Source organism: Bos indicus, chromosome 3 (assembly GCF_029378745.1).
Source record: "Bos indicus isolate NIAB-ARS_2022 breed Sahiwal x Tharparkar chromosome 3, NIAB-ARS_B.indTharparkar_mat_pri_1.0, whole genome shotgun sequence".
In the NCBI taxonomy this organism is placed as follows: Eukaryota; Metazoa; Chordata; class Mammalia; order Artiodactyla; family Bovidae; genus Bos; species Bos indicus.
Genome location: NC_091762.1, coordinates 31008684 through 31036661, shown reverse-complemented (window position 1 = coordinate 31036661; position 27978 = coordinate 31008684). Strand labels below are relative to the sequence as shown.

General features: G+C 49.1%; 1 protein-coding gene across 4 annotated transcripts; it reads left to right on the top strand.

Moving 5' to 3' along the window:
* Positions 1-506: 506 nt before the first annotated feature.
* On the top strand, positions 507-27730 carry MOV10 (Mov10 RNA helicase). Of its 4 annotated transcripts, none has more exons than XM_019956804.2 (21): positions 507-522; positions 741-942; positions 16911-17114; positions 17397-17632; positions 17821-18079; positions 19390-19524; positions 20137-20305; positions 21253-21407; positions 21672-21848; positions 21957-22104; positions 22780-22938; positions 23190-23293; positions 23464-23561; positions 23654-23870; positions 24990-25107; positions 25318-25509; positions 25727-25801; positions 26663-26788; positions 26874-26962; positions 27337-27458; positions 27548-27730. In XM_019956804.2, the coding sequence occupies exons 2-21, from the start codon at positions 806-808 to the stop codon at positions 27637-27639; spliced, it is 3012 nt and encodes a 1003-aa protein (XP_019812363.1). In that variant the 5' UTR covers positions 507-522; positions 741-805; the 3' UTR covers positions 27640-27730. The 4 variants fall into 4 exon arrangements, 3 of the variants coding, with proteins under 3 accessions (XP_019812363.1, XP_019812362.1, XP_019812364.1); XM_019956803.2 differs by lacking the exon at positions 507-522 and adding an exon at positions 552-621; XM_019956805.2 differs by lacking the exon at positions 507-522 and having other exon boundaries at positions 16911-17084.
* The last annotated feature ends 248 nt before the right edge of the window (positions 27731-27978 follow it).

Below are 27978 nucleotides of genomic sequence, written 5' to 3'. Positions count from 1 at the left end.
AACAGTTAAGAGTAATACAGCCTGGGGTGCATTAAGTGCCCAAATATGTGGCTTAAGGCTAGGGATCGCCAGCCTTTCCACATAACGAAGCCTTTGTGACAGAAAAAGTAATGAACTGTTCGTCCCGGCAAAGCTCCTTGTTCCTCCCTCCCACGCGTACACACCTTTATCAGAGACACTCGGTCTTCCCCCAAACTTCTTGGCTCTTACGCATTCCTCCCAGCGTCTGCGAGCCGGAGAAGGGAAAATGGGGGAGGGGGGCGTGCCTATTGCTTCCGTACTTGCCTATGTCCCAGGCTGTCTGGGGGAGGTGTTGGATGAGCTGCCCCAGTCCAGCTGCAGCCGACCCAGGTCCCAGTCCCTGCCCTTTGCTCCCCTGCTTTTCAATAAGTCGCGAAGCCCTGGGAGATGGGCGTGGGAGTTGTCCAAACTGAGGCTATGAAGTCCTCCCGGACTGTTCAGGGGGCCCCAGGCGATAGCCACGTTCAGATTCTGGCTGAAAGCCAGGGGAGGGAGCTTGGGGTAAGGGGAGGGCCCTGAGGGAGGGGTCAGACTCCTTAGCAAAGAGTTAATGGGAAGAGGGGGAGGGGATAGGACGAAGAGACCGAAGGGAAGGCTCAGGTAGGAAAAGAACCGTAGAGGGAAACCTGGTGGGGGGAGAAGGGATCCTGCCGGATCTGGGGTCGGAGTTGGGGCTTTCTCCCCTCCAGCACCCTCACCCTAAGACCGCCAACTTCCAGCCGCGGCGGCGAGTTTCAGTTTCATTTCTACGAACCCTCCTGCCTGGGCCGCAGTCGCCGCCGCGATGCCCAGTAAGTTCAGCTGCCGGCAGCTCCGGGAGACGGGCCAGAGATTCGAGAATTTCCTGGTCGATCGGGGACAGGACAGGGAGACAGATCGCGAGCGGCTGAGGACCATTTATAACCAGGACTTCAAGACCAGGTACGGGCCGGCCCACTCCCCGGCCCCGAAACGCGGGCCCAGCTTACCGCCGCTACCCCCGCGGCGGGGCCACTCTTCCCGCCCAGGGGCGCGGGAGAACGGCAGCTCCCCCAGTGGCTCCGGCGGGTCCCGGGGCCGCGCAGCGCCCCCTCCTGCGCGGTGCCCACGCCCCGCCCGCGCCGCCAGCGCCGCCAGCATCCCACCCGAGCTCTGCCCCTGCCGGGCCCCTGCGCCGAGTCCGGGCGGAGAACCTCCCCCACAGCCTGCTCCCCCGGCGGCGGCGCTGGACATGTCTGGGGGAGCCGGGTGCTGCGTCCACGCGCCGCCCGCGGGGGTTGGGGGCTGAGGGTGGTAAGCGCTCGGCGTGGGGGAAGGGAGCCCAGGCTTTGCAGAAGAGCGGGGAACGAGCTTCCTGCTGAGGGCTGCCCGCCCTGGCGCGAGCTTAGCGGGGACCTCCGCCCCTTCATTGAGGGGCTGCTTCCTCGGGGGTTCACTGTCCCAGAGAGCTGAAGAGACCCAGTGTAGGAGCGAGAGTCTCAGGGAGCTCGGGGAAGAAGGAAAGGGCACCAACTGCGTACGTACCAAACCTCCATTAGCACCTGTGGCTTCTCCATGGAGACCCGCGCGGGGGCCGGTCTCCTCGAGGCCCCTTCTCATCCTGTGGCTAAACGCTGTTTGGTCCTCCTTTCCTGTTCCCATTCAAGTGAAAAGCAAAGAGACTTCTCCCTGTCAAACCACGGAATTGTGCTTCAAAAACACCTCTATCAACAGGCTGCAGTCTTGGGGTCTTGGGCCAAAGACCAAGAAATAATTTAACAGGGATAAATGTAAAGACTTAAATAAATACTGGGTGGTGGGAATTTAGGCTTACTAACAGACCTCTTGAAAAAAGATCTTGGTTTCAGTAGACCAAAAGGCGGGTATGGCTGCTTATAAGAGCCAAAGAAGTGTTAGACTGTGTTTTATAAAAGTGTGGTTTAGGGCGGGGGGCAGGAGGTAAGTGATTTTCCAGGTTTACCGGATCATTTCTGGAATATTGTTTTCAGTAATGACTGTCACGTTTTAAGAGGGACATTTAATGGGTTTGAGTAGCACCTGAAGGAGCAAAGACGCTGACCTGTTTTATGTCCCCACACTGTGCTGGGCACTGTGGGGAATATACTGATGGGAAAATACATAATGCCAGTGGAGCAGGAGAGGCTGTGATATACATACAGTATGCTGCAATAAATAGTAACATAGCATGAGGACTATAATACCGATAATAAGAAAAATGCTGGAGGAAAAATAAAGAGAACAATTACCATTGAGTCACATCATCAACACTGCACATCCATGAATTCACCTGTGTCCACAAAAATAGGTACAACGCGACTGAACAAAAGTCGACTACTTCTTTTGGCTCTGTTAAAGAGACTATCATTCTGATGCTTGTTTAAATGGTGAGGAAAGCTGTTCGAGACTATTGCAGTAGGTACGGGCTACAGTCTACGGGGTCGCAAAGAGTCGGCAGGACTGAGCGACTTCACTCACTTCACTCACTCTCTCACTGCCATGGGAGGAGCTCTTTCTCAATCTCAAAACAGCAAAGACAGCTGGGATTTATAGCCAACACCGGAGTGAGGGGTTCTTGAATGAAGAATCACTCGGAGACAGCGTTAAGGGTTTGAGGGTGGGGCAAAGTTGAAGCCTAAGGCAGAAGAGGGTTGAGAGGGGCCTGACTGAAGTTTCTTCAAGGAGAGGCTTTGTCAGATAGCCACAAACAGGCATATAGGAAACCACATATACCATTCATTATGAGTGAATCTAAGGGATTTCAAAAGTAATTTTTTTTAGTATGTACTTGTTTTTAGGCAAGTAAGATACAACTCCCCTGTAGTTATTAGGGAATTTGATAGAGAGGATGGCATTGACCTTGTCCTTTGCTTTGAAGGCTAGATAGCATTTTAGTACTTGGAGAAGGAGGAAAGGCTTCTATGTTGATTCATTCTTTTTGTGAAACCCAATCAAAGAAATGGAGAAATGTTGGCCTTGGAAAGAGAAAAAGTGGAGAGGACAAGGTAGTTATTGGTGAATATTTTAAAGACTGTCCTGAGGGGAAAGGATTATACTTTGGTGTCATTTCAGAAGGCAGAACTGGGTTCACTCAACATGGCCCCTCGGGGAATTCCTTGGTGACCTAATGGTTAGATTCCGGGCATTCACTGCACTTGCTTGGTTTCAGTCCCTGATTGGTTAAGTGAGATGCCGAAAACTGAGTGAATTAAGTGACATAGGCGGAAAGAAAAAAAAAAATACACCAAGTGGAAGAGATTTCTGTTCTGATTAGAGAGAACTTTCTTATGCTGTGACCTCACGGAAATTCATTGCTTCTTCTCTGGGCTCTCATTGCTCCTCCTTCGAAGCCTGATTATAGCTGGGTGACACCCTACCTTGTGTTAGAGCACGTCTCTCCACCAGACTGTAGAGCCTCTGAACACGGGGACAGGCCTTTCATCATGTTGGAGCCTTCCCTCAGTCTCCAGCGTGGAGCCTTGTATGTATTAGATGCTCAATAAATGCTTCCCAGAATCTAAAAGAATTAGTAAGTAGAGTTGATCTACAAGGGAAGAGGTTGTAGGGGGGCTATAGCAAGTTACCCTGTATCAGGAGTTTTGAGCGCTTCCCCCACTGAGAAGAATAGGTCCCTTCCAGCTATTAATCGGTTATTTTATAGTTTTATGAAGTACCCTGCTCTCAACTCTTATTAACTTTTCCCACCTCTTGTTATTCATTTGGCAAATATATTTAATGGGGGCTCTACCATTTGCCTGTGCCCTGCTTCCTGCCTCTAAAGAGTGTAGGCTAGTAGGGAGTGGCAGATGTGTAGATAAACATGACATTCTGAGCTTCAGGAGCTAGGATCATGTTTCCATAGCTGGAGTTCAAATTCTGACTCTGCCACTTACTAGTTGCATTTGATTTTAACCACGTATCTAAATTTCCCTAACTGTTAAGTGTGTAAAATACTGCCTTTCTCTCAGTTGTGTGAGGCCAAAATAAAATATCATAGGTAAGGCATTTCCCCTGGTAACAGAGTGCATGGGCTTTGGAAGTGGCAGCTATCATTAACATTGCTGGTTAGGAGTCCGTTATGGAATAAGCACTGGCATCATGAGAAAGTTTCTGAGAGGAGATCATTCCTGCCTTGGGCAAGAGGCTCATTCTTTTATTTAACAAATATTGGCTGAATGCCGTCTATGAGCAAAACAAAACTGTGAATTGCTGTAGATACACAGAAGGAACTTAACTAGGAAGAAGGAGGCAATTAAAGACAAATACTTAAAAAAAAAAAAAAACTTATTTAACTACTGTTCTGATAAGTGCTTGTGAGAAAAAGCCCAGGATGCCCAAGACTATGACTTGGAGACCTGACCGAGTCTAGGAACCAGAAGTTCCTGGAGAAAGTGATGTTTGAGCAGAATCTCGAATGATAAATGGAATTAGCAGATGTAAGACAAGGGGAGGGCAGTTCAGGCAGAGGAAGTAGCACCTCCAAGGCTGGAGGTGAACTCCTGTGAGCAGGTGACATGAGGTCAGAGGGAGGCCGGGGCTGGATTGGGTGGGCCATTGTAGGCCATGGGGAGGTGATGTGGGGTTTTTGTTTTTAATCTTAACAGAAATAGGAAAGCACAAAAAGTTGCAAAGTAGGACACTGAGAGAATCAGTGTTTTTAGAAAGATCATTCTGGACCTCTATCCACAGTGAAAGTTTACATTTTACTTTCAGTCACTTAGTAAGTTCAGTCGCTTGGTCATGTCCAACTCTTTGCAACCCCATGGACTGCAGCACGCCAGGCTTCCCTGTCGTTCACTATCTCCCAGAGTTTGTTCAAACTCATGTCCATTGAGTCGGTGATGCCATCCAACCACCTCATCCTTTGTCATCCCCTTCTCCTCCTGCTTTCAATCTTTCCCAGCATCAGGGTCTTTCCCAGTGAGTCAGCTCTTCACATCTGGTGGCCAAAGTATTGGAGCTTCAGCATCAGTCCTTCCAATGAATATTCAGGACTGATTTCCTTTAAGATTGACTGGTTGGACCTCCTTGCTGTCCAAGGGACTCTCTAGAGTCTTCTCCAACACCACAGTTCAAAAGCATTAATTCTTCGGCGCTCAGCTTTTATAGTCCAACTCTCACATCCATACATGACTACTGGCAAAACCATAGCTTTGACTAGATAGACCTTCGTTGGCACAGTAATGTCTCTGCTTTTTAATATAGGGTCTGGTATACACAGCTTTCACAGAACAGTATGTGTCCTTAAAACAAAGCTTGGCCTCATTCTCTAACTTCTGATATTTTTTATTCTAGTTTACTTCAGTTGTACAAAAGCCCTGGTCTGGTCTTTACCCATTGAGAGCTGCAATCCAGTTTGTAAAACATAGAACTAGAAGTCCCATTAAGATCATTTCTTAGGTAGCTAGTCAGACAAGAGCAGGTCCTGCCCCATTCTGGATAGGGCCATCTTTCCCCCTCCCCCCACACCTGGACACTGGTGACCAGAACACACCCAGACATCCTCCCTTTTTTCGTTAGGAACTGCTAAGTTTCCAGCCAGTTTCAGGACCAAGCAAGATGTCAGGAACACAGTAGGGCTTTTCAAACCACCATCACCAGTTGGCTCAGGTACACCGAGACCTAAGAGGTGACTCAGAGTAACCAGAGGCTCATTATGCTATCTTTATAATAAATCAGCATTGCAAGTTTTTGTACCTCCCCCTTGCCCCCATAGGTTTTGCCTGGGTGCTTATGGGTAAACACCTGCACATGATAAAAGTTAAATAACCTAAAGCTGTCGATCAATTTGTCAGTCAGGTACCTCAGGACACCAGGAAGGACTTTCCACCCTTCTGTTAAAACCTACCTTGCCCTAACTGCGGGGCTGCTTCTGGTTCCCAGATAGCCGACTCTCCTCCCTTCTCAAGAGTATACTTTCGCTTCACCTAAAAACTCCTGCTGCTTGAAACTGCTTTGTCTCTCAGTTGAATTCTTTGCCTCAAGAGGACAAGAACTGAGGAATGGCTATTCTGCCAGTAACAATCTGATACTGTGTTTTGAAATACCATTCCTCAGGCTAGTAGGCTTTCCTGAACCAGGTCTAAAAAATTAGTCATCTTCCACCTAACAAACAACAGAGACCAGGGGCAGGGCGATACACACCCAGGATATCCAACTGTGGCAGAAAAGTCTGGAGGGGAGTGCGGTGGTACAATAGCTGGGGTGGCTGAGCTGCCATTTAGAATGGGTGTGGGGTGGGAACCTGTCCTTCAGTTTCTTCCCTAAAATGGAATGATAATAGTTGCTGCCTCAAAGGGTTGTTGTGAGGAGTAAATGAGATAATGCAAGGATTTTCTTAGAACAGCAGGTAGTAAGTGCTTAATAAATGTTTTCTGTTTCTGTTGATGTATCGTTTTTAATGGTGGAGCATTCAGGAGAGCCATATTAAAGGGTTAGATTTAGTCCTGTAGTCTGTGGAGTCAAGTTGGGGGAAATGATCTGATTTGTGTTTGCTGATAACTCCTGTGGACTCTATAGAGCTTCTCTGGTGGCTCAGATGGTAAAGAATCTGCTTGCAGTGCAGGAGACCCAGGCTTGATCCCTGGGTCATGAAGATACCCTGGAGAAGGGAATGGCAACCCACTTCAGTAAATGGCATGGACAGAGAAGTCTAGTAGGCTACAGTCCATGGAGTTGCAAAGGAGTTGACGTGACTGAGTGACTAACACTTTCACTTTCACTTCCTGCTGACTCTTAAAGGGATGGACCATTAGAGAGGTGTGGCGTCAGAAGCAGGAGGAACAGTTCATAGGGCTTGGGAAGATGATGAGATCATCAAGCCGTTCACAGAGGAAATATAAATGACTAATAAACAGAAGGAAAGATACTTGATTATGGTCGTGATCAGGGAAATGAAAATGTAAACAAAGTACCATTCATTTGAGCAAGCTTGGGGAGTTGGTGATGGACAGGGAGGCCTGGCATGCTACAATTCATGGGGTCGCAGAGTCGGACACAACTGAGCAACTGAACTGAACTATTCATTTGCTTATCAGATTGTCAAAAATTTAAAGGATTGAAGGTTTCTGGTGTTAGGGTCTAGGAAAGGGATTTTCTCGAATTCTTTTCAGTGAGAATGTAAGTTTGTACAACTTGTTTAAAGGACAATTTGGCAGAACTTATCAAAGTAAAGGGGGCTTCCCAGCCGTCTCAGTGGGAAAGAATCTGCTTGCCAATGCAGGAGCCACAGGAGACCCAACTCTGATGATGCCTGGGCTTGAAAGATCCTCTGGAGGAGGAAAGGGCAATCCACTCTAGTATTCTGACTTAGAAAATTCCATAGACAGAGGAGCCTGGCAGGCTACAGTCCATGGGATCCCAAAGAGACACAACTAAGCGACTAACAACATCAACAGTATTTCTTATGTGAATACAAATCTCAAGGACTTTGCTGGTGGTCCAGTGGTTGACCACAGTTTAAATGCAGGGGTGCACACACATCAAAGTAAAGCTTCTTCATTTTCTTTGACCCAGAGGGATGGTTATTGTAACATTTGAAATAGCCAAAAATTTTTGGCACCCTAGCTATCTATTGCTGAACAAATAGTTAAACCCATCACAATGCATTCATACTGTGCTATCCTCTGCCACCATTCAAAAGAACTAGGCGGCTTGGTAAAATGTTGTCATGGTGTCCATGGTGGTGAAAGAAGTCTGTTGCAGAATAGTATGTGTAGCACACAAAAAAATATGTGTACTTAAAAATATATATATTTTTTAATGCAAGAAAAAGAGCCTGGAGAAGTATACATCAAACAGTTAAAGTGAAAGTGTTAGTCGCTCAATCATGTCTGACTCTTTGCCACCCCATGGACAGTAGCTCGCCAGGCTCCTCTGTCCATGAATTCTCTGGGCAAGAATACTGGAGTGGGTAGCCATTCCCTTCTACAGAAGATCTTCCCGACCCAGGGACCAAAGCAAGGTCTCCCACGTTGCAAGCAGATTCTTTACTGTCAAACAGTTAAGCAGGTAGTTGAGAGTGAAAGAGTGGGAACCCTTAATGTTTTGTCAGGTAATGAAGGCAAAAGGAGAAGGGGGTGGCAAAGGATGAGATGATTAGATAGCATCGTCAACTCAATGGAACTGAATCTGAACAAACTCCAGGAGATAGTGAAGGATAGGGGATCCCGGCATGCTGCAATCCATAGGGTCTCAGAGTCAGACACAACTTTGAAACCAGCACGCAGGTACCTCTCATATCAGCATCCCACCTACATTGCCACATTTTGTTCCACACTAAGGTATCTCATATCAATTAGGGTATTTTTGTTATTGTTTTATTTTAAAAGGATCATGTTATACACATTTTCCATCTCCTGATTTTCTTACTCGTCAATGCATCACAGAAATGACTCCTAATTGTCTGGTATATTCTTCTAATTGCATTATTGGGTTTTTTTCCTCAACATCTAATTATGACAAATTTCAAACATAATGAAAAGTTGAAATAATGTGACATTTAACAACCATATACCCTTGTTACTGAACACAAATTGGTGTGCCCCACGCATATATGACACCAAATAGACCAAACCGTCAGAGTCGGGAGCAGAGAAAGGGTTATTACAGGGCCAAGCAGTGAAAACAGGTGATTTAGGCAGCTCCCTGAGGGTTTTCTAGGAGAAATTGTTATAGGCAGAATTTGGAATGAGGGCTGCAGGGTGAGTGACTTTCTTCTGATTGGTTGGTGGTGAGGTAACTGGGTGGTGCTCCAGGAATATTGTGCTCTGCCTGAAATTACTGTCATCCACCTGGGTGGTGGCCTTAGTTCCTAGCAGGCAAAGCTATTGTTATGTGTATTCCTTGAGGAGGAAATAGGACCCTGCCCCAAGGCTGCACTATTGTTTCTAGACTGCACATCCCCCTTCCCCACCTTGTTTCCGTATTTCCCTCTGTTCCCCGATTAACAACTGTTTGAATCTGCCCCTTGGAATGCTGGGAAGGTCAAGGAGGCTGAATGAAGTCTATTTCTACAAAGCAGCAGCAAGGGACACAGATAGGCTTTTGTGCCCTGGAGGGCCCCCACAGGGTCATACTTTGTTTCACCTCACCTGGATTTCTTTCTTTTTTTTTTTTTTTGAATTGCACTGAATTTTAATTGAAAACATTAAAACAGCCTAACTACTTATAATGAATTATAAAACTTTGATAGTTAAATTGTAGTATCATTTATGAAGCTTTAACCTTCATCATTTTGTAGACCTGAACCATTTCAGAGGAAGTTTGTGAAGACAAGGTCCAAACTATTTATAAATTAAAACACGGAGAAATGAAATAGAGGGAGAACAATATCTATACACAGCTGAGCATAAGTGTTTTTTAGCTCATGTTTTGTATAGGAAAAGGTAAGAACTAAAAAATGTAAAGTGATCCATTTTCAAAAATAGCTAGCTTTCAGTGACACCTTGCTGGTGTAACAGCCATAAGGAGCTATTCAGATCAGAAAAGTTGCTCAGTCGTGTCCGACTCTTTGCAACCCCATGAATCGCAGCACACCAGTCCTCCCTGTCCATCACCAACTCCCAGAGTTCACTGAGACTCACGTCCATCGAATCAGTGATGCCATCCAGCCATCTCATCCTCTGTTGTCCCCTTCTCCTCCTGCCCCCAATCCCTCCCAGCATCAGAGTCTTTTCCAGTGAGTTAACTCTTTGCATGAGGTGACCAAAGTACTGGAGTTTCAGCTTTAGCATCATTCCTTCCAAAGAAATCCCAGGGCTGATGTCCTTCAGAATGGACTGGTTGGATCTCCTTGCAGTCCAAGGGACTCTCAAGAGTCTTCTCCAACACCACAGTTCAAAAGCATCAGTTCTTCAGCGCTCAGCCTTCCTCACAGTCCAACTCTCACATCCATACATGACCACAGGAAAAACCATAGCCTTGACTAGATGGACCTTTGTTGGCAAAGTAATGTCTCTGCTTTTGAATATGCTATCTAGGTTGGTCATAAGGAGCTATTAGCCATATAAAACTGGAAAGTTGGCAAACAAAGGGAAGGTGGGATGCCTAGGATTTTTCACCCGGGGTTCATTCTATTGGTGAATTCAAAACAAGGGTTTCACACAGGCTCACCCTATTGGTGAATTCAAAACATTAAAAAAAAACGGAAAGAGGTGCACAGGAAAGGAGGAAACAAGACGTCAGGGAGGGGCCGGCCCATAGAGGAAAACAAACCTAGGCGACTTCCAGGAAGATGGTTCACTGCATAGTACTCCAGTGAGGAACTGGGAGAGGGGCTTGCATGCTAGGATAACTTGCTTTGTGTAAGGACTGTGGGTGTGCCTGCCCATCAGACACCTGATTTTGCAAGACCACAAAGCTTCGCTTTCCGCTATACCTCATGTCTCCAAGTCCATTCTTGAGTTTGGGCTGGTGAGCATGTTCCTCACAAAAAACAATTTAGCTCATGTCACACAAAACAAAAGCAGGTGCAGTAGTAAAAACTGAGTCATGAAAATCCCAGTCAATTACTTTTAGCACACCTCTTTTCTTTCCCCTGGTTTCTTCTATGCTTGAGTCTTGAACAGGTATCCACTTGATGGGGTGCTGGCGATATATAGGCCACGGAGGAAGTTTCCGCAAATCCGGCCATAACTATGTAGACATTTCGCCCTAACTGTTCAGCCAGGTACCCGTAGATAAATCCAACTATTGTGGAAACAAAGAAAATTCCCTCGAACATCTGTTCGGCTAGCTTCTGGCCTTTGTAATCCATTTGCAGAGGCAGCAAGCACGAAGGCAGGTGGCAGAGTGAGGGCAGCCAAGACGCAGGGACAGTAGGGTCCGAGGTCAGCTTCTGAGCACAGCTCTGCGGGCCTGCAGATCAGGGCGTTGCAATGGCCACTCATCTAGATTTCTTAATTAATATTTGACACATGCCTGCCATCCATCTGTCTTGCTATATTTATCTTGCACCATGTGGGCATGTGAGGATCTTAGTCCCTTGACCAGGGGTGAACTAGTGCCCCCTGCAGTGAAATTGTGGAGTCTTAACCACTGAACCAACAGGGATGTCCCCATCTAGCTATCTTAATTTTTTTGATGCATTTCATAATAAGTTACAAATACCCCTGAACACTTCAGCGTGATTGTTGTTATTACAACTATTGATCTAAGAGTTAAAAATTTGTTTACAGTGGGGTTTTTTTTGGACCACTCTGCACAGCTTGTGCGATCTTAGTGCCCAGATCAGGGACTGAACCCACTCCGTACGTAGGCAGTAAGGAGGCAAAATCCTAACCACTGGACAGCCAGGGAGTTCACATGTTTACCTTCTTTTTTTTTTTTTAAAGTAAAATTTACCTACCGTGAAATAGACAAGATTTCAAGTGTCCCATTCTGTGAGTTTTAATGAATCCATATACCTGTGTGCAACACCCTATCAAGATATAAAACATAACATCACCCCAAAAAGTTCCTTCATCTCCTGTCCTATTTAGTCCTCACCTTTACCCACCCAGTGTCCACTGCTCTGATTCTTTTTTTTTTTTTTTTGAGATACTATCTATTCTAGAACTTTATTTAATGGAATCAGGTAGTATGTACTCTCTTATGTAAGGCATCTCTTGTTCGGCATAACGTGTTTGATATTCACGCGTGTTCTGTGTTATCAGTGGTTTCTTTTTACCACCAATATTTTACTACCAATTCTTTCGGTATTCTTTTACCACCAATATTTCTTATGGGCTTTCCTGGTGGCTCAGTGGTAAAGAATTAGCCTGCCAAACAGGAGACTTGAGTTCAATCCATGGGTCAGGAAGTTCCCCTGGAGAAGGAAATGGCTGGGTCAGCACGGCAACCCACTCCAGTATTCTTGCCTGGAGAATCCCCATGGACAGAGGAGTCTGGCAGGCTACAGTCCATGAGGTTGCAAAGAGTCGGACTTAGCAACTAAACAACAACAACAGTATATCTTATATGAATATAAATCACAGGGACTTACCTGGCAGTCCAGTGGTTAAGACTCCACGCTTGCAATGCAAAGAAAGGGCTTGGGTTAGATCCTTGGTCCAGGAATTAAGATCCCACATGCAGCTCGCTTGGCCAAGGTGGGGGGAAAAAATATGTGTATATATGCACACATGCATGCTAAGTCACTTCCATCATGTCTAACTCTTGGTGACCCTATGGACTGTATAGCCTGCCAGGCTCCTTTGTCCATGGGATTGTCCAGGCAAGAATACTGGAGTGGGTTGCTGTGCTGATCCAGGGATTAAACCCATAGCTCATACATTGTGGCATATTCTTTACTGCTAAGCCAACATGGAAGCGCGCGCGCGTGTGTGTGTGTGTGTGTGTATAGCGGTTTTATTCAAAATAGCCCCAAACTGAAAACGATGACCTTGAAACCCTGATCTACATACATGTACTGGAGACTGTGATCTTGGGCAGATTGCTTAACCTCTGTTTTGGTAGTTGGCCACAAAGTCTTTTTTAAACTGGTCTTCTGGTGTGACCTTGCCTGCTGTTGGACTGTACAAGTTTGGACAATACATATAACCTGACACTTGATGTTCCAGGCCATCACACAGCATTGCTGGCAGCCAGAGGTTCAGTGTTTGCATTGTTAACCTGTTTCGTCTATAAAATAACAGTCTGGAATTGCTTGATACTTTTTTCACCCATTCTCCCGCAAGTCTTTATTGGATAAATACCAGTGGTAGGTCTACACGATATGTTATAGTCATGTTATATTTTTTATGAATTTTTATTTCATGAACAATATAATAATATTTTTATTAAAAAATCAGAGTATTATGTTTGGCTTTACAAGAAACCATCAAACCTTTTTCTAAAGTGATTGTACCATTTTATAGTCCATCCAACAATGCACGAGCATTCTGGTGTTTTTGTATCCTTGTCAACATTTGGTGTTGACAACCTTTTACATTTAGTCTTTCAAATGGATGTGATGCATTCTTTTAAATAGCTGTCTGATATTCTGTAGTACGAGTGTTTATAGCTTATTCAGCTATCTCCCTATGGATGGACATTTGTTTTCAATTCTTGGCCAATGTGAAGGACTTTACAATAGGCCTCCTTGCACATATGTTCTTATATGTTGGTATGTTTCTTTTCCATGGATACATTCCCATGAGTTAAAGGATACCTCCATATCAAATGTTAGGAGATGTTGCAGGATGTTTTCCAAATGGTTGTAATAGTTCCACTTTCTACCAGCAATGTATGAGAGTTTTCTTTCCCACATAGTAATACATGTTGTGACTGTTTTCTTTTTTGTCAGTCTCATGGAAACAAAATGGTACTTCATTTTTACTTTAATTTGCATTTCTCTATTTTTGGAGAATCTTTTCTTACCCCTGAGTCGTTGGAGTTTGCTCTTTAAGTTGAATATTCTGTTATTCTATTGAATTGTTCATCTTTTTTCCCCTTGAAATCCAAATGACTAGATGTTTAATGCAAGAATTGGTGCTTTTTTTCAACAATATGTACTAAGTTTGTGATTTAAAAAATTTTTTTTTTTTTTTAATTTTTATGGATGTCACGTTAAACCAAGTGAACTTGGATAGTGGTAATAGACATGAAGAATAATTTGAAAGCTATTAATACTTAGGTGGTAGTACCTTTCTCCTAGAGGAGGGCATGGCAACCCACTCCAGTATTCTTGCCTGGAAGATCCCTTGGAGAGAGGAGCCTGGCAGGCTACAGTCCGTGGGGTTGCAAAGAGTCCGACATCTAAAGTGACTTAGCACACAGGCATAGCACCTATCACAGAAGCTGCAAAGCTTGCAGAGTTCCTCCTGCTCATGTGTCAATGCAGAAGCTTCCAAAGATGGAAGCTTTCACCTTAAAATTGTACTTTGGGGCTTCTAAAAGCCAGATCTGGCCATCTTGGGCCTGGTAACCTCTTTCTAGAGATAAGTAGCGTTTCCTCTTTTTAGACAGGATTTGTGCTCCTGGGTTTGCTCAGTCCCCTCAGGGTCCTGTTTTTTCTCTACCACTAAGCGGAGAGCTCCAGGGTGTTTCAGGGCACATGAGCTTTTGTTTGTTTAGACTTGTTTAGTCCCTTAGTCGCATCTAACTCTTCTGTGACCCCATGGACTGTGACCCACCAGACTCCTCTGTCCACAGGATTTTCCAGGCAAGAATACTGGAGGGGGTTGCCGTTTCATTCAGGGGATCTTTCCAACCCAGGGATCAAACCCGTGTTTCCTGCATTGCCGCTGGTTTCTTTACCACTGAGCCACCAGGGAAGCCCCTCGTTAGAGTAGTAGATTATAGAATATTCACGTAAAAAGGATATGGGTAATCCTTCTTATACTAATGACTTAAAAGTAGGACCTGAGATGGCTGCAGGTATCATAGATACCTGTGGAGTCTGGCATCTGTGGCATTTGAGTGTGTGCCGATTCATGGAACTTAGTGACTCACTGACCAAGGGGCCCTGATGAAAGTTACCAGGGTTGATTTCAATCCCTTTGCCTCAGCCCCTCAGCAGCAGTTGAGCCCGATACCTGATTGTGAGCCTTCCTCCTGATTCTCTTCCCTCTCCAGGAGCTTCCTGCTCTGTTTTCTATCCCTCCCTGGGTTGTGCTGACCTCAGTGGTTCTCAGACGACTCACTCCCTGAGAAGATCCTGAACACTTCCATAGTTGTAAATACTATTGACGTCTCCCTATTTTTAGGGTCTGCTTTGACTTTGGCCTGAGTTCTTAGCTTTTGATTCATGGAGCTAGCTGCCTGTGGACCATGGGGATCTCAGACTGACCATGTCCAGATCCATATGTCCCTCCAGCCTCTTCCTCCTCCTGTGTCTCCCTCCTATCTCAGGAATAGTCCCTGAAGCCAAGCCACTGCTTTTGGTATTGTCCTTGACTCCTCCCTCTTCCCAGCCTACATTTGCTCTCCTGTCCGAAACCAAAATCTGCTAATTTTTTATTCTAAATATCAGATCTGTCTCCTCTTCCATCCTGACCACTGCCTTGTTCAGACCCTTGTCAACTTTGAATTGGACGGTTGCAATGGCCTTCTTCTAACTGGTCTCCCTGCCTACAGTCTTGCCTCCAGCAAATCCATCCTCCATTCCTGATGCCTGGGTGATCTGAAATGCAAATATGATCTTGCCACTCCCCTGCTTAAAACCCACCAACATGGGGTGGTTGTGTAACCACAGTGTAGCCTCTGGTGCAGGCTGGAAGTAAGTTACTACTCTTAACTACTACTGCTGCTACTAGTACTACTATTACTACTAATAGGATACTAATAATAGTAGCTAACATTTCTTGAGCATTTTCTATTGTGTTTTCACATGATTTACTATCTTTTTAAGACAAATGAGAGCCAATTCAAAGTTTTCTGAATGGTGTCACTCACTTGCATGGGGGGAGGGAGAGGGGCAGAGTTATAGGCAGGGGGCACCAGGAAAATGTCCTTAACCTTAACTGATCTTATTTAATGCTGGTGAGTGACCATGCTGGTTGAGCCTTAATAGTTCAACAGAGATGGCCATGGTTCCTAGGAACTAGGATTTGCTTTCATTCCCCTCAAAGCATGGAGGGAGGGTGGTCAGCTGTCCAGAGCGTGAATGTGTCTATGACGTGTCACATGTGGGGTTGTCCTCTGGCCCTTAAGTGCCAGTAAAGGAGGAGAGCTGCTGGCCTTCAGGGTCAGGTGCAGGCTTCATGGCTTGGCGTGCAAAACTATGCGAGACCTGGTCCCTGCCCACCTCTGCTGCCTCCTGCCAATCCCTCCTTGCACTCTTCACTCTAGTACAACCAGACTGGATGTGATACTAATCATAGTGCACCTTACTGAGATCTTATGTGCCAAGCACTGGGTTAAGTGGACACCACAGTGTCTGTGTCTCCTGTGATCCACGCAACCACCCCGGGAGACAAGTCTGCTGTTACCCCATTTTATAGAGGAGCAAAGTGAGGCTCTGCGAGGTACAATGACCCAAGGTGACCCAGCTAGTGTCAGAGTGGGTGGTCCCCCCAGCTCCCCCCACTCGCGCCCCCACACTTCGGTTCACACTCTGTGCTCCGTCCTGCACTTGAATGACACCCATTCATCCTTCAGGACTCAGTTCTGACGCTGTTTCCTGGGGAAGCCGCCAAGTCTGAGCTCCTCCCCTCTGAGCTCCAGGCAGGGGCTGGAATTAATGTGTTCCCTCCGTGCTCCTCAAGGCCTCTTTGAACCCCCAGCATCTAGCACAGTGTCTGGCACATAACAGGTCTCTGTAAGTGTTTGTCAAGTTGACTAAACTGAATTCCAGGCACTGAACCTTGGGATTATTGTCCTTCTGACCACTTTTCCCTGTCTTCACCTTCTCTAGGCCCAAACAAGCTATTTGATCTCTGGAGAGGATCCTTTCCCTTCCTGCTTGGGTTCTACCTGCACCCTCTGACTTCGGGGGGACACTGCTGTCTGATCAGCCACCTTGCCCACACACCCTGGACACCTGCACTCTCTGCCCCCTCACTCCTCACCAGCGGGCTGGACCTGGGATCCACTCCCCACCACCACCCTACCAATCAGCTTCTTCGGCTTCCCCCTCTGCCTTAACTCTTTCTGCTTCAGTGTTTATATCTTTTCTGTCCCAAATTGCCCCCACCCTGCCCCAGGTCTTCATTTTTTACTCTCTCTTCCCTTAGTCCTCCATCTCAACAGCCCACCATTGGACTTTTCTCCTCAGAAGTGCAACGTCCACCACCTGCTGCTTATTTAAAACAATCATATTTAGTCTTGGGGAGGGTCCCCTTGCCTTCCCTGAAAACATTAAGAAGTCCTGCCGTCCCGGCCTGAGTCTCTGTCCCCAGCCCCATCCTGTCCCGCACAGAGTGGCTCTCAGACGCCCTCCCCAGCTTGCCGCCCCCTGGCCCTCACTCCCCAGTCTCCTCTGCTCCCGGCAGCTTTGGGACCCCTGCCCCTGGCTTCTCCTCCATGCTGTATGGAATGAAGATTGCCAATCTGGCCTACGTCACCAAGACCCGAGTCAGGTTCTTCGGGCTCGACCGCTGGGCCGACGTGTGGTTCCCAGAAAAGAGGAGAATGAAGCCGGGGTTGGAAATGAGCAAACACCACAGGTCACTGCTAGCCACTATCTTTCATGACAGGTGTGCTTGTGTGTGATGGGGTGTGCAAGAGGGGCCTGGGCGTGTGGGAAACCGTGTGACTGGGGCTTGCCTCGGCTTGGCGGGGGTGGGGTAGGGGCTCCCTCCTGCAAGAACTGAGGGGAGGGCAGGGAAGGAGCTAATTGGCCTGAGTTGGGAGGTGGGTTTCCTGAGCATAGCTGGCACTTGGCCATCCTCCCCATTCTATGACTTTCCCGAGGGCAACCCCCAGTCCTGTCTGCTCCTGCCCCAGTCCTGCCTGCCCTTGACTCCCGCTCTCCCCAGGGCTGAGTATATGCATGGGAAACATGGGGTGAATGTGGAGGTCCAGGGGCCCCATGAAGCCCGAGATGGACAGCTCCTTATCCGCCTGGATTTGAACCGCAAGGAGGTGCTGACCCTCAGGCTTCGGAATGGAGGAACCCAGCCTGTCACCCTCACCCACCTCTTCCCATTCTGCCGGACCCCCCAGTTTTCCTTCTGCAATGGAGACCGGGAGCTGCCCTGCCTCCTGGGCCCAGGTGAGTGGGTTCTCAAAGAGCCTCTGGTGGCCAGAGGCCTGCCCTAGGAGGGTCTGTTGCTTCAGGAATGTGCTGTTGCAGGCTGGTGGGGCTTGCCTTGGGGTAGGGGCTATCTGGGGGATGTCAGGGTTGGGATGCTCCTGGGCAGATCCCTCCCCAACCCGACTCACTCAGCTGCCTTCTCCTAGGTGAATGCTATGAGCTCCATGTTCACTGTAAGACCAGCTTTGTGGGCTACTTCCCAGCCACAGTGCTCTGGGAGCTGCTGGGCCCTGGAGAGCCAGGCTCAGAAGGAGCTGGCACTTTCTACATCGCCCGCTTCTTAGCCGCTGTGGCCCACAGTCCCCTGGCAGCACAGCTGAAACCCACGACTCCCTTCAAGCGGACCCAGGTCTCTCGAAACCCTGTGGTGACCAGGCGGATAGAGGAAGGAGAGAGACCCGACCGGTAAGTCCTCCGTCCAGCCCAGTCCAGGCTGGTGGAGGGGGGGGTCCCTCCCCACATCACCATGTGGGCCCCTTTCCTAACGGTGAGTTCTTCACTCCTCCAGACCTCAGAGACCTTTTCTGTCTAAGAAGAAAAGCAGATATGAGGACAGTGTGGAAAAGTTTCAAGTATTTTTGACTGTATGAAGGATTATCAGGCAGCTGGGGTGGTCATGTTTCTCTCTCTCTCCCTCTCCCTCTCCCCCTCCCCATCATAACAGCTTTATTGAAACAGCTTGCATACTATACAATTTATTCCTTTAAAGTGTACAATCTGTGGTTTCTTTAGCATATTCACAGTTAGGCCCTACCATCATCACAATCCATTTTGGAACACTTCATCACCCCCAAAAGGAGCCCATACCCTTTAGTTATCACCCGTTTTGCCCCCCGGCCCCTCTGCCCCCTCGCCTCCTAGCCCTCACCAACCACTCTTGTACTTTCTATAGATTTCCCTCTTCTGGACATGTCATATGAATGGAATCATATGTGTAGACATCTCTTTTTAATATGTCCAGGCGTTCACAAAATACTGAGCTATAAAAGCAAACTGTGAGACCACTGTGCTCTTTCTGCTGAAAATACATGTATAGGGGAATTCCCTGCGGGTCCAGTGGTTAGAACTTCAAGCTTTCACTGCAGGGGGCACAAGTTCTATCCCTCATAGGGAACTGAGATCCCACAAACCATGCAGCGCAGCCAAGAAGTTAATTAATTAATTGGCTAATTAATTTAAAATATATTTGTATAATACATATTGACAAAGAAAAATGTCTGGAAGGCTGCATATCAAAAAGTTAACAGTGGTTATCCCTGGATGGTGAGCATGTTGTTTATTTACCCATTTATTTGTTAATTACCTCTTTTCTGATTTTTTTTCTCTAATGAACATGTATTATTTATATATGTATATAGATAACTTCACAGCTTGTGGGATCCTAGTTCCCCAACCAGGGATCAAAGACAGACCCCCCTCTGCCATGGAAGTGTGGGGTCCTAACCACTGGACTGCCAGGGAATTCCATATATTATTATTATTATTATTTTTAATGCTTTCAAGTATCATGCTTTCTAAAAATGAAAATGGTCCAGCCTTGGCATGAGCAGCCTTATGAGACAGTGAGTCCTCTCTTCTAGGGCAAAGGCTACTGACCCCTTTCAACAATAGTATTGAAGCAGGGCTTTGTGCCTCCCCCAGGGAAGGGCCTTCTCAGTCTCTGAAGGTGAAGGGTCTCTGTGTTTGTAATGGCTTTTCTTGTTCCCCTCCTGCAGTGCTAAGAACTATGACCTGGAGTTCAGTTTGCCACTGGGAACATACTATCCACCTCCCCGCCTCAGACAGCTGCTTCCCGTCCTTCTTCGGGGAACAAGTATTTTCACTGCCCCAAAGGAGATTGCTGAGATCAAGTAAGTACCATCCTTCTGCACCCTTCACACTGCTTTATATGTTTCTTCTCTGCTCACTTCTTGCTTCTGCCCCATGCCTCTGTCCTCAGCCTTCCATGCTCAGTTCATTCATCCCCTGACTGGCCAACACACCATGTGCCAGGCTGCATTCAAGGTGAATCACTCACATGATGGCCCTGACATTGTAGTTGCATTTCTCATCTTATCTTATGTAGTGATGAGTACTATGAAGAACTAACTAAAGTTAAAGCAGGGTAAAGGATGGGCTGTGCTGTTTTGCAGAGGACAGCTAGTCCTGGCCTCTTCGAGGAGGTGATATTTGAGCGGAGAGTGACATTTGAATGAAGTGAGGGTGTAAGTCATGGGAGGATCTTTGAGAGAGGGTGTTTCCAGCTCCAGGATCCACAATGCAGGTCTGAGGTTGGCGGGCAGGGACTCCCTTCTTAGAGGTCTCTGACCCCCATCTGCTTCTCTGCTCTTCTAGTCTTCCCTGATTCCTGACGTTTTCATAGTCTCAGGGCTGCAGAGGGAGAGGTGCTCCGGGACACAGGGTTTGCCTGACCCATCCTGTTCCTATCCTTCCCCTCCCACCTCCCCACCCGTCACTGCCAGGGCCCAGCTTCAGACAACCCTGAAGTGGAGGAACTACGAGGTGAAGCTCCGGCTGCTGCTGCACTTGGAGGAGCTGCAGATGGAGCACGACATCCGGCACTATGACCTGGAGTCGGTGCCCATGACCTGGGACCCCATAGATCGGAACCCCCGTCTGCTCACGTTGGAGGTCAGGGCTTGGATTGGTAGTAGGGAGAATGGACTCAAGTTAGCCAACCCACAGACTGTGGGCAGAACAAAAGGATAATGATGCTGTTCCTGTCCCAGAGGGCTCAGCAAGGAGCAGAGTAGGGATCTGGGCCCCCCAAAAGAGGCGTCAGAGCAGGGTAATAGAGAACACAGGGGTTTTAGCCCAGACTTTGCTCTGTGACCTTGGGCAAGTCTCTCGTTATCTCTGGGCCTTAGTTCGCTCACCTGAAAAGCATGGAGCTGAACTAGATGATTCGTGTTCTTTTTTGTTTATCTGTTTGGGGTTTTTTGGCTGCACTGGATCTTCATTGCAGCATGCAGGCTTAGTTGCCCTGCAGCATGTGGGATCCTCGTTCCCCCCACTGGGGATGGAACCCAAGTCCCCTGCATTGGAAAGTGGATTCTTAACCACTAGACCACCAGGGAAGTCTGGAAGGTAATTCTTAGAGACCTCGCCAGCTCTTAGATGTTGAATGTGTATACATAAGTCCAGAATTGCACATGAGGACGGATTCCTGCACCCATTTGCTGAGAAAGGCACCAAGTGACAAGAGACAGCAAGTGAGGATGATCAGGGAAATTTTCCTGCAGAAACTGAGTTTTGAACAAGATTTTAAAGGCAGAGTAGAAACTGAACTGGCCAAGAGGGCAGCTGGACTTACTGGGAACCTGACCCCGGGGTCTTGAAATCGTGCCCTGGAGGGTTGCCAGGACTCCTGGACTCAGCATCTCTGAGCAGCTTGGGCAAACTTGTCCCTTCCCCATCTCCCCTGACTCTTGCCCTGTCTGGTGGAAGAGGAAAGAAGCAAAGCTCCCTGAGCCCCAGGGTAGAGGTGGCTCATCAGACCTTGTGTTTCAGGAGGGGGTCTTAGTGGGCCCTCCACTGGTCGTCTCGGGCTAGAAGCTTGCTGGTGCTTTGCTTCCTAGGTTCCTGGGGTGGCCGAGAGCCGCCCCTCAGTGCTGCGGGGGGACCACCTATTTGCCCTTTTGTCCTCCGAGACACATCACGAGGACCCCGTCACCTACAAGGGCTTTGTGCACAAGGTGGAATTGGACCGGGTCAAGCTGAGTTTTTCCACCAGGTAGGTGTTGGAACCCTGAGCTGTAGGAACATCTACAGACGGCCCAAAGGCCAAGGGAGGAGGGTGTTTCTCCCGAGAGTGAGTGGGACCCCAGGGACAGAGCAGGCAGCAGGGGACCCTTAGGTACCTCAGCAGCTTCCTCTCCTAGAGGATTGCTTACAGGTGTGGGAAAGCGAGTGGGGTTGGGGTAGATGGAAAGAGTCCTGGCCTTTTATTGCCCACCCCTCCTTACTGGAATGCTTCCCCCTCTCTCCCTTCCCAAAGCCTCCTGAGCCGCTTTGTGGATGGGCTGACTTTCAAGGTGAACTTCACTTTCAACCGCCAGCCCCTGCGGGTGCAGCACCGTGCCCTGGAGCTGACGGGGCGCTGGCCACTTGAGCCCATGCTCTTCCCTGTGGCCTCTCGTGGAGTCCCACTGCTGCCCTCGGATGTGAAGCTCAAGTGAGACTGTGGGCAGGGGATCCAGGGCCACTTGAAGTATGGGTGTAGGGGATGCGGTCAGGGAGGCTTCTAGGACTCGACAACATCGTGTTTGTGGCACTCTGCCAGGCTGTACGACCGGAGTCTGGAGTCAAACCCGGAGCAGCTGCAGGCCATGAAGCACATCGTTATGGGCACCACCCGCCCCGCCCCCTACATCATCTTTGGGCCTCCGGGGACAGGCAAGACTGTCACCCTAGTGGAAGCCATCAAGCAGGTGGGGCCTGAGCCTGTGGCCTATAGTCTATGGCCTACACTCTGAGTCCCCCTGGAACCAAGCAGCTGTCCCCAGGTTCCACTTCCTTCCAGCTCCCCAAACACACGCCCCTGAGCTGGCACCAAGGGCCAGTGTGGCTTTGAGCACTGTGTGCGCGTTGAGTATTGCACGACTCCACGTTGCAGTTCATGTCTGTCATGGTTGTTGTGTTCAGTCGCTCAGTCACGTAGGACTCTGTGACCCCATGGACTGAAGCACGCCAAGCTTCCCTGTCCTTAACCATCTTCCAGAGCTTGCTCAAATTTGTGTCCATTGGTCAGTGATGCCATCCAAGCATCTCATCCTCTGTCGTCCCCTTCTCGTGCCTTCTGTCTTTCCCAGCATCAGGGTCTTTTCCAATGAGTCAGCTCTTCGCCTCAGGTGGCCAAAGTGTTGGAGCTTCAGCACCAGTCATGGTAGCCTTTTATATTTACTGCAGCAGTTTTCTAGCATAAAGTCCTGTTTGGACTGCAGTGGGCTGGGGATCAGAACTTGCCTTTTTAGTCACTCCCTCCCCTAGCAATGGGAGAGAGATGCCACACTGCGCCAGCCTGAGTCACAACCACACTTCTCTGCACCACCCCTCCACCGGGAGACCAGAAGCTGCTTCCCACACTGTGTTTATCCCCACCCCAGGTGGTGAAGCACTTGCCCAAAGCCCACATCCTGGCCTGCGCTCCGTCCAACTCAGGGGCTGACCTCCTCTGTCAGCGCCTCCGGGTCCACTTACCCAGCTCCATCTACCGCCTCCTGGCCCCCAGCAGGGATATCCACCTGGTCCCTGAGGACATCAAGGTACCTAGGGAAGGCAAGCGGCTGAGGGACAGTGGGTGCTGCTCTGGGTAAACACTAGGGTCAGGAAACTAGGAGACCCTCATTCTGAGATACTCACTGTGTGACCTTGGGTGGGTCAGGTGCCCTCTCTGGGCTTTAGTTGTGTGTAAAGTGAGAGAAAGTAAATAAAATTGCCTGGGGGCCCCGGAGCCAGAGTGAGGATGAAATTGGCAGTGAAGCCAAGCTGACTCCTTTCCCTGCCCAACTCTCAGCCCTGTTGTAACTGGGATGCAAAGAAGGGGGATTTTGTATTTCCTTCCAAGAAGAAGCTGCAGGAATATCGCGTCTTAATTACCACGCTCATCACTGCCAGCAGGTGGGAAGTGTGTGTGTGTGTACATCTCTTAATGTTGTGTTAGTAAAGAGGTGGCAGGCTGGGGAAATGGGGAAGGATGGTTCCTGGGGAGTTGGGGGGAGGGCCGGCCTAGGTGAGCATTCAGGTTTGACAGTCTGGGTGTGACCCCTGCCTGGCCTGACACCTCCCAGGTTGGTCTCAGCCCAGTTTCCCATCGATCACTTCACACACATCTTCATCGACGAGGCTGGCCATGCCATGGAGCCAGAGAGCCTGGTGGCCATAGCAGGTGAGGGGTTTGAGGGGGCTGCAAGTATGCCCCACATGTCGTCAGAGAGGTCCCACCACATACCTTTCTCCCCATCACTCCCCACTTTCCAGGGTTGATGGAAGTCAAAGAAGCAGACAACCCAGGAGGGCAACTGGTGCTGGCAGGAGACCCTCGGCAGTTGGGGCCTGTGCTGCGTTGCCCGCTGACCCAGAAGCATGGGCTGGGGTACTCACTGCTGGAGCGGCTGCTCACCTTCAACGCCCTATACAAGAAGGGCCCGGATGGCTATAATCCCCAGTTCATAACCAAGCTACTGCGCAACTACAGGTACCCCACACCCTCCGCCGGCCCAGCTGTAGCCTCCATCCCACAGTCCTGTTGCTCAGAGACTATACAGTGCAGAAAGACTGTAAACTGGAAGGTCTCCTCTGCGGTCCCGTCACTGCTGTTTGTAGATAGTGTGACTTAGCAAGTGCCCTCACTCTAGAGCAGTTTGCCTATTTGTATATCAGGGCATGGTCAGTGGTTCCCAGACACTGGAATATGTCTGAGGCAGGTCCCAGGTGAAGTTTCTAGGCAATCCAAGGATAAATGAGAATAATACAGACAATTAATGATTATTCAAGTTAAAGAGCTGTATACTTTTTTTAGTCAGTGAGTTTTGCATCTGAAATGCTCAGTTGGGTTCCTAGGTGAGTCCACTAAGAATCTTTAGTTCCTTAGATGAGTCCACTAAGAATGCAAATAAATGTTAGCTATTGTGTTAGTACTGCTTGTATTTTGGGAATTTTTTTTTTTTTTAGTTCTACCAGTTTATTGCTACCAACCCATCTCCCTCTGCCCTCATGCACACATGCTCAGTCATGTAACCCCATGGAGTGCAGCCCGCCAGGCTCCTCTGTCCATGGACTTTTCCAAGCAAGAATACTGGAGTGGGTTGCCATTTCCTCCTCCATATTTTTTTATTTAAACACATTATCTCATCCAGTAATGGTGATAGTCAGTGATACATGTTTTTGTATTATCCTTCCTTGGCAAAGTTGAGACTTGAGAATGGGTCCCTAATTTCTTGGTGTTTTCTTTTAAATTTGAAATCTGTGGATTGGATGCTTTCTGGAGCCACATTTGGTTCTGCTTTCTGTGGTTAAATGTGTATGTGTTAGTCGCTCAGTCATGTCCGACTCTTTGTGACCCCATGAGCTGTAGCCCACCAGGCTCCACTCTCTGTGGGATTCCCCAGGCAAGAATACTGGAGTGGGTTGCCATTTCATGCTCCACGGTATCTTCCCGACCCAGGAATTGAACCCAGGTCTCCTAGTGCCCAGTTGCAAAAGCTGTAACTGAATGAGTCTACTATGCAGTGGGCAGGACAGGATGGTGTCTGAGTAGGTGGAGGGGAGCCTACCCCTGTCTGGTCTTGCTCTTCCTTCCTCCTCCTCCTCCTAGGTCTCACCCCACCATCTTGGACGTTCCTAACCGGCTGTATTATGATGGGGAGCTGCAGGCCTGTGCGGATGTCGTTGACCGAGAGCGCTTCTGCCGCTGGGAGGGTCTGCCTCGACAGGTGAGGCTGAGAAGGGCTGGGGCTCAGGCTCCCCCGACCTGTACCCCAGCTCCCTCTTACTGAGGGTCTGGGTAGCAGGAGTCTCTGAGTGGAAGCCACAAGCCCTGCCCTTAGTTACCTGGGATCCCCCATTCCCTGGAAGGGTTTGGGGGTGGAAGGGAAGGGAATCTGGGAGGTCCAACTGAACGTTTCCCCTAACCCTGTGTCTAGGACTTTCCCATCATCTTTCACGGTGTAATGGGCAAGGATGAGCGTGAGGGCAACAGCCCGTCCTTCTTCAACCCAGAAGAGGCTGCCACAGTGACTTCCTACCTGAAGCAGCTCCTGGCCCCCTCCTCCAAGAAGGGCAAAGCCCGTCTGAGCCCCCGAAGTGTGGGCGTCATCTCCCCATACCGGAAGCAGGTCAGGCCCTCAGTTCCCATCAAGGGAACATTCCCATACCTAGCCAGACCGCTAGGCAGAGGCTCCAGCTCAGGCCTCTCTGCCGGCCCCATATCTCAGAAGAGCTCAGAGGTCAGTTGTACCTCCTCTTTGCCCCCCAGCTCCCTGGCCTCCTGCCTGGCTCCCTCTTGTGCTGGGGTAATGGCAGGAGAGAAAGGCACCTGTCCCCATCTTCCAGGTGGAAAAAATCCGTTATTGCATCACCAAACTTGACAAGCAGCTTCGGGGACTAGACGACATCAAGGACTTGAAGGTGACCCTCACCACTGTTTCACACTCCCTCCCTGACTTCTGTTTCCCTCGATCCCCCACTTCCAGACACCTCCTTGGGTCCCTGCCCTACTGTTCCTGGGACAGCCCCAGCCCCTGCCCCACCCTCGCTGCCTGAGACGGACTTGGGCTTTCCCCTGGCTTCTCACTGCTGGAGATCCCAAGTTGTAGGTCTGGGCTGGGGCCAGGAAGCCTGTGTGTTTAGCAATTACCCCGAAGGATTCTTAGGATCAGGCTGACTTAAAGTCTCTACCCTAAGGATAAAGTCCAGTCTCCCAAGCCAGCCCGACCTGTCCTGTGATGATGTCCCCACTCACCTCTCCCACCCTGAGTCAGTTGACAGCTAGCTCCACTCTTTCTCAGATAAGAATCACCTGGAGAGCTTTTAGTGCTGCCAGGGCCAGGGTTCCACCCAACCAATTAACACAGCTATCTGGGGGCAGAGCCAGGGCAGCTGTTCTTTTATGGCTCCTCAGGTGATCTGCGATCTGCGCAGCCAGGGTTGAAAATGGGTACTTTAGGAGTTAGAGGCCTCTCCGGTGGAAATTCTGATTCAGGTGGTCTGGGTTAGGGCCTAGAGTTACTTAAACAAGTACTGAGTGATTATCTTCAGGAAAGTCTGAAAAACTCTGCCGAGTTAGTATTCTTTGGAATCCTGTTTTCTTTCCTTAGAAGCCTTTCCAGTTCCCACCACTTTAACTGGATTCACTTTTCAGGTTTCAGCTAGCGTAGTGTAGTCCTGTCCTCTTTCCTGGCTGCCTCCACTGTCCTCAGGCTCTGGTAGGCGGGGCTGGTTCCTGGGTCCCCTGCTGAGTGCCTCCGGCCCTGCTTCCCTCCCCTCTAGGTGGGCTCTGTGGAAGAGTTTCAAGGCCAGGAACGCAGCGTCATCCTCATCTCCACCGTTCGGAGCAGCCAGAGCTTTGTGCAGCTGGATCTGGACTTTAACCTGGGTTTCCTCAAGAACCCCAAGGTTGGAGGGCTGGTGGGCTGGTGGGCACTCCTCCTTCCAGGGTGCCCTTCCCTGCTGTGACCCCCCCACCACCTCTTCTCACCAGAGGTTCAATGTGGCAGTGACCCGGGCCAAGGCTTTGCTCATCGTGGTGGGCAACCCGCTCCTGCTGGGCCACGACCCCGACTGGAAAGTGTGAGCATCCCACCCTCCGTCCCTTTTGATGGCTACAAGCCTTGTTCAGTCACTAAGTTGTGTCCGACTCTTTGAGATCCCCTGGACGGCAGCACACCAGGCTTCCCTGTCCTTCACTATTTCCCAGTCTGCTCAAACTCCTGTCCACTGAGTCAGTAACCCACCCCCTAGCCTAGGAGAGCTGTAGTTTTATGAAGCACCCTTGGGGCTCAGGTAATCTTCCTTCTGTTTTATCTTAACATCTCCATTTGCCAAGGTTAAGCAACTTGCCCCCAGGCATAGGCCGGTATGCAGGACCCAGGCTGGGCATCCAGCTTCTGCAGGCACTCGGCCAGCCCTGTGCAGCTGTGTATGAATGCTCCTGTACCCCACAGATTCCTGGAGTTCTGTAAAGAAAACGGGGGGTATACTGGGTGCCCCTTCCCTGCCAAACTGGACCTGCAGCAGGGGCAGAACTTACTCCAAGGTCTGAGCAAACTCAGCCCCTCTACCTCAGGTATGGCTGGGCCAGGGTGGGCCAGAAGGGGGGCAGTGCTGAGGGAGGAGGTAAGTGACTAAGACAAAGCTCACCCCCTCTCTTTCTAGGACTCAAAAGTCACGACTACCTCCCCCAGGAGCGGGAGGGTGAAGAGGGCCTGTCCCTGCAAGTGGAGCCGGAGTGGAGGAATGAGCTCTGAGGACCGCCCACCTGACCCTGTAGGCTGCTAACAATTGGGGGAAGGGGGAGGAAGTACCACTGAAAAAAAAAAAATGTTATTCTTTGCCAAAGTCTCCTGTCTCCTCAGCCAGGCCCCAGCTTTCTAAACTCCCAAGATGACCCCAGAGGGGAAGGTGGAACTGTCACACCCTGCCCAAGGCCAAACCCACCCCACCCCCTTTCCAGGGGAGGAAAGCCAGTGGGAGGTGACAGAAGCCACCCACAGGCTTCTAAGTTTAGCCTGTTCTCCAGACCACTCCCCTCACCCGCCTCCAAGGCCCAGAGCCAGGAATGACTTCATCCTTTTCTCCAAGACTCC

What these genes read in the sequence shown, in the direction of transcription:
- MOV10 (XM_019956804.2), top strand. Translation starts at nt 806, where the DNA reads ATGCCCAGTAAGTTCAGCTGCCGGCAGCTCCGGGAGACGGGCCAGAGA. An exon ending in GCCACTATCTTTCATGACAG is followed by an intron (nt 17,115 to 17,396) that starts GTGTGCTTGTGT and finishes CGCTCTCCCCAG; the next exon opens with GGCTGAGTATATGCATGGGA. An exon ending in GAGCCTGGTGGCCATAGCAG is followed by an intron (nt 23,562 to 23,653) that starts GTGAGGGGTTTG and finishes CCCACTTTCCAG; the next exon opens with GGTTGATGGAAGTCAAAGAA.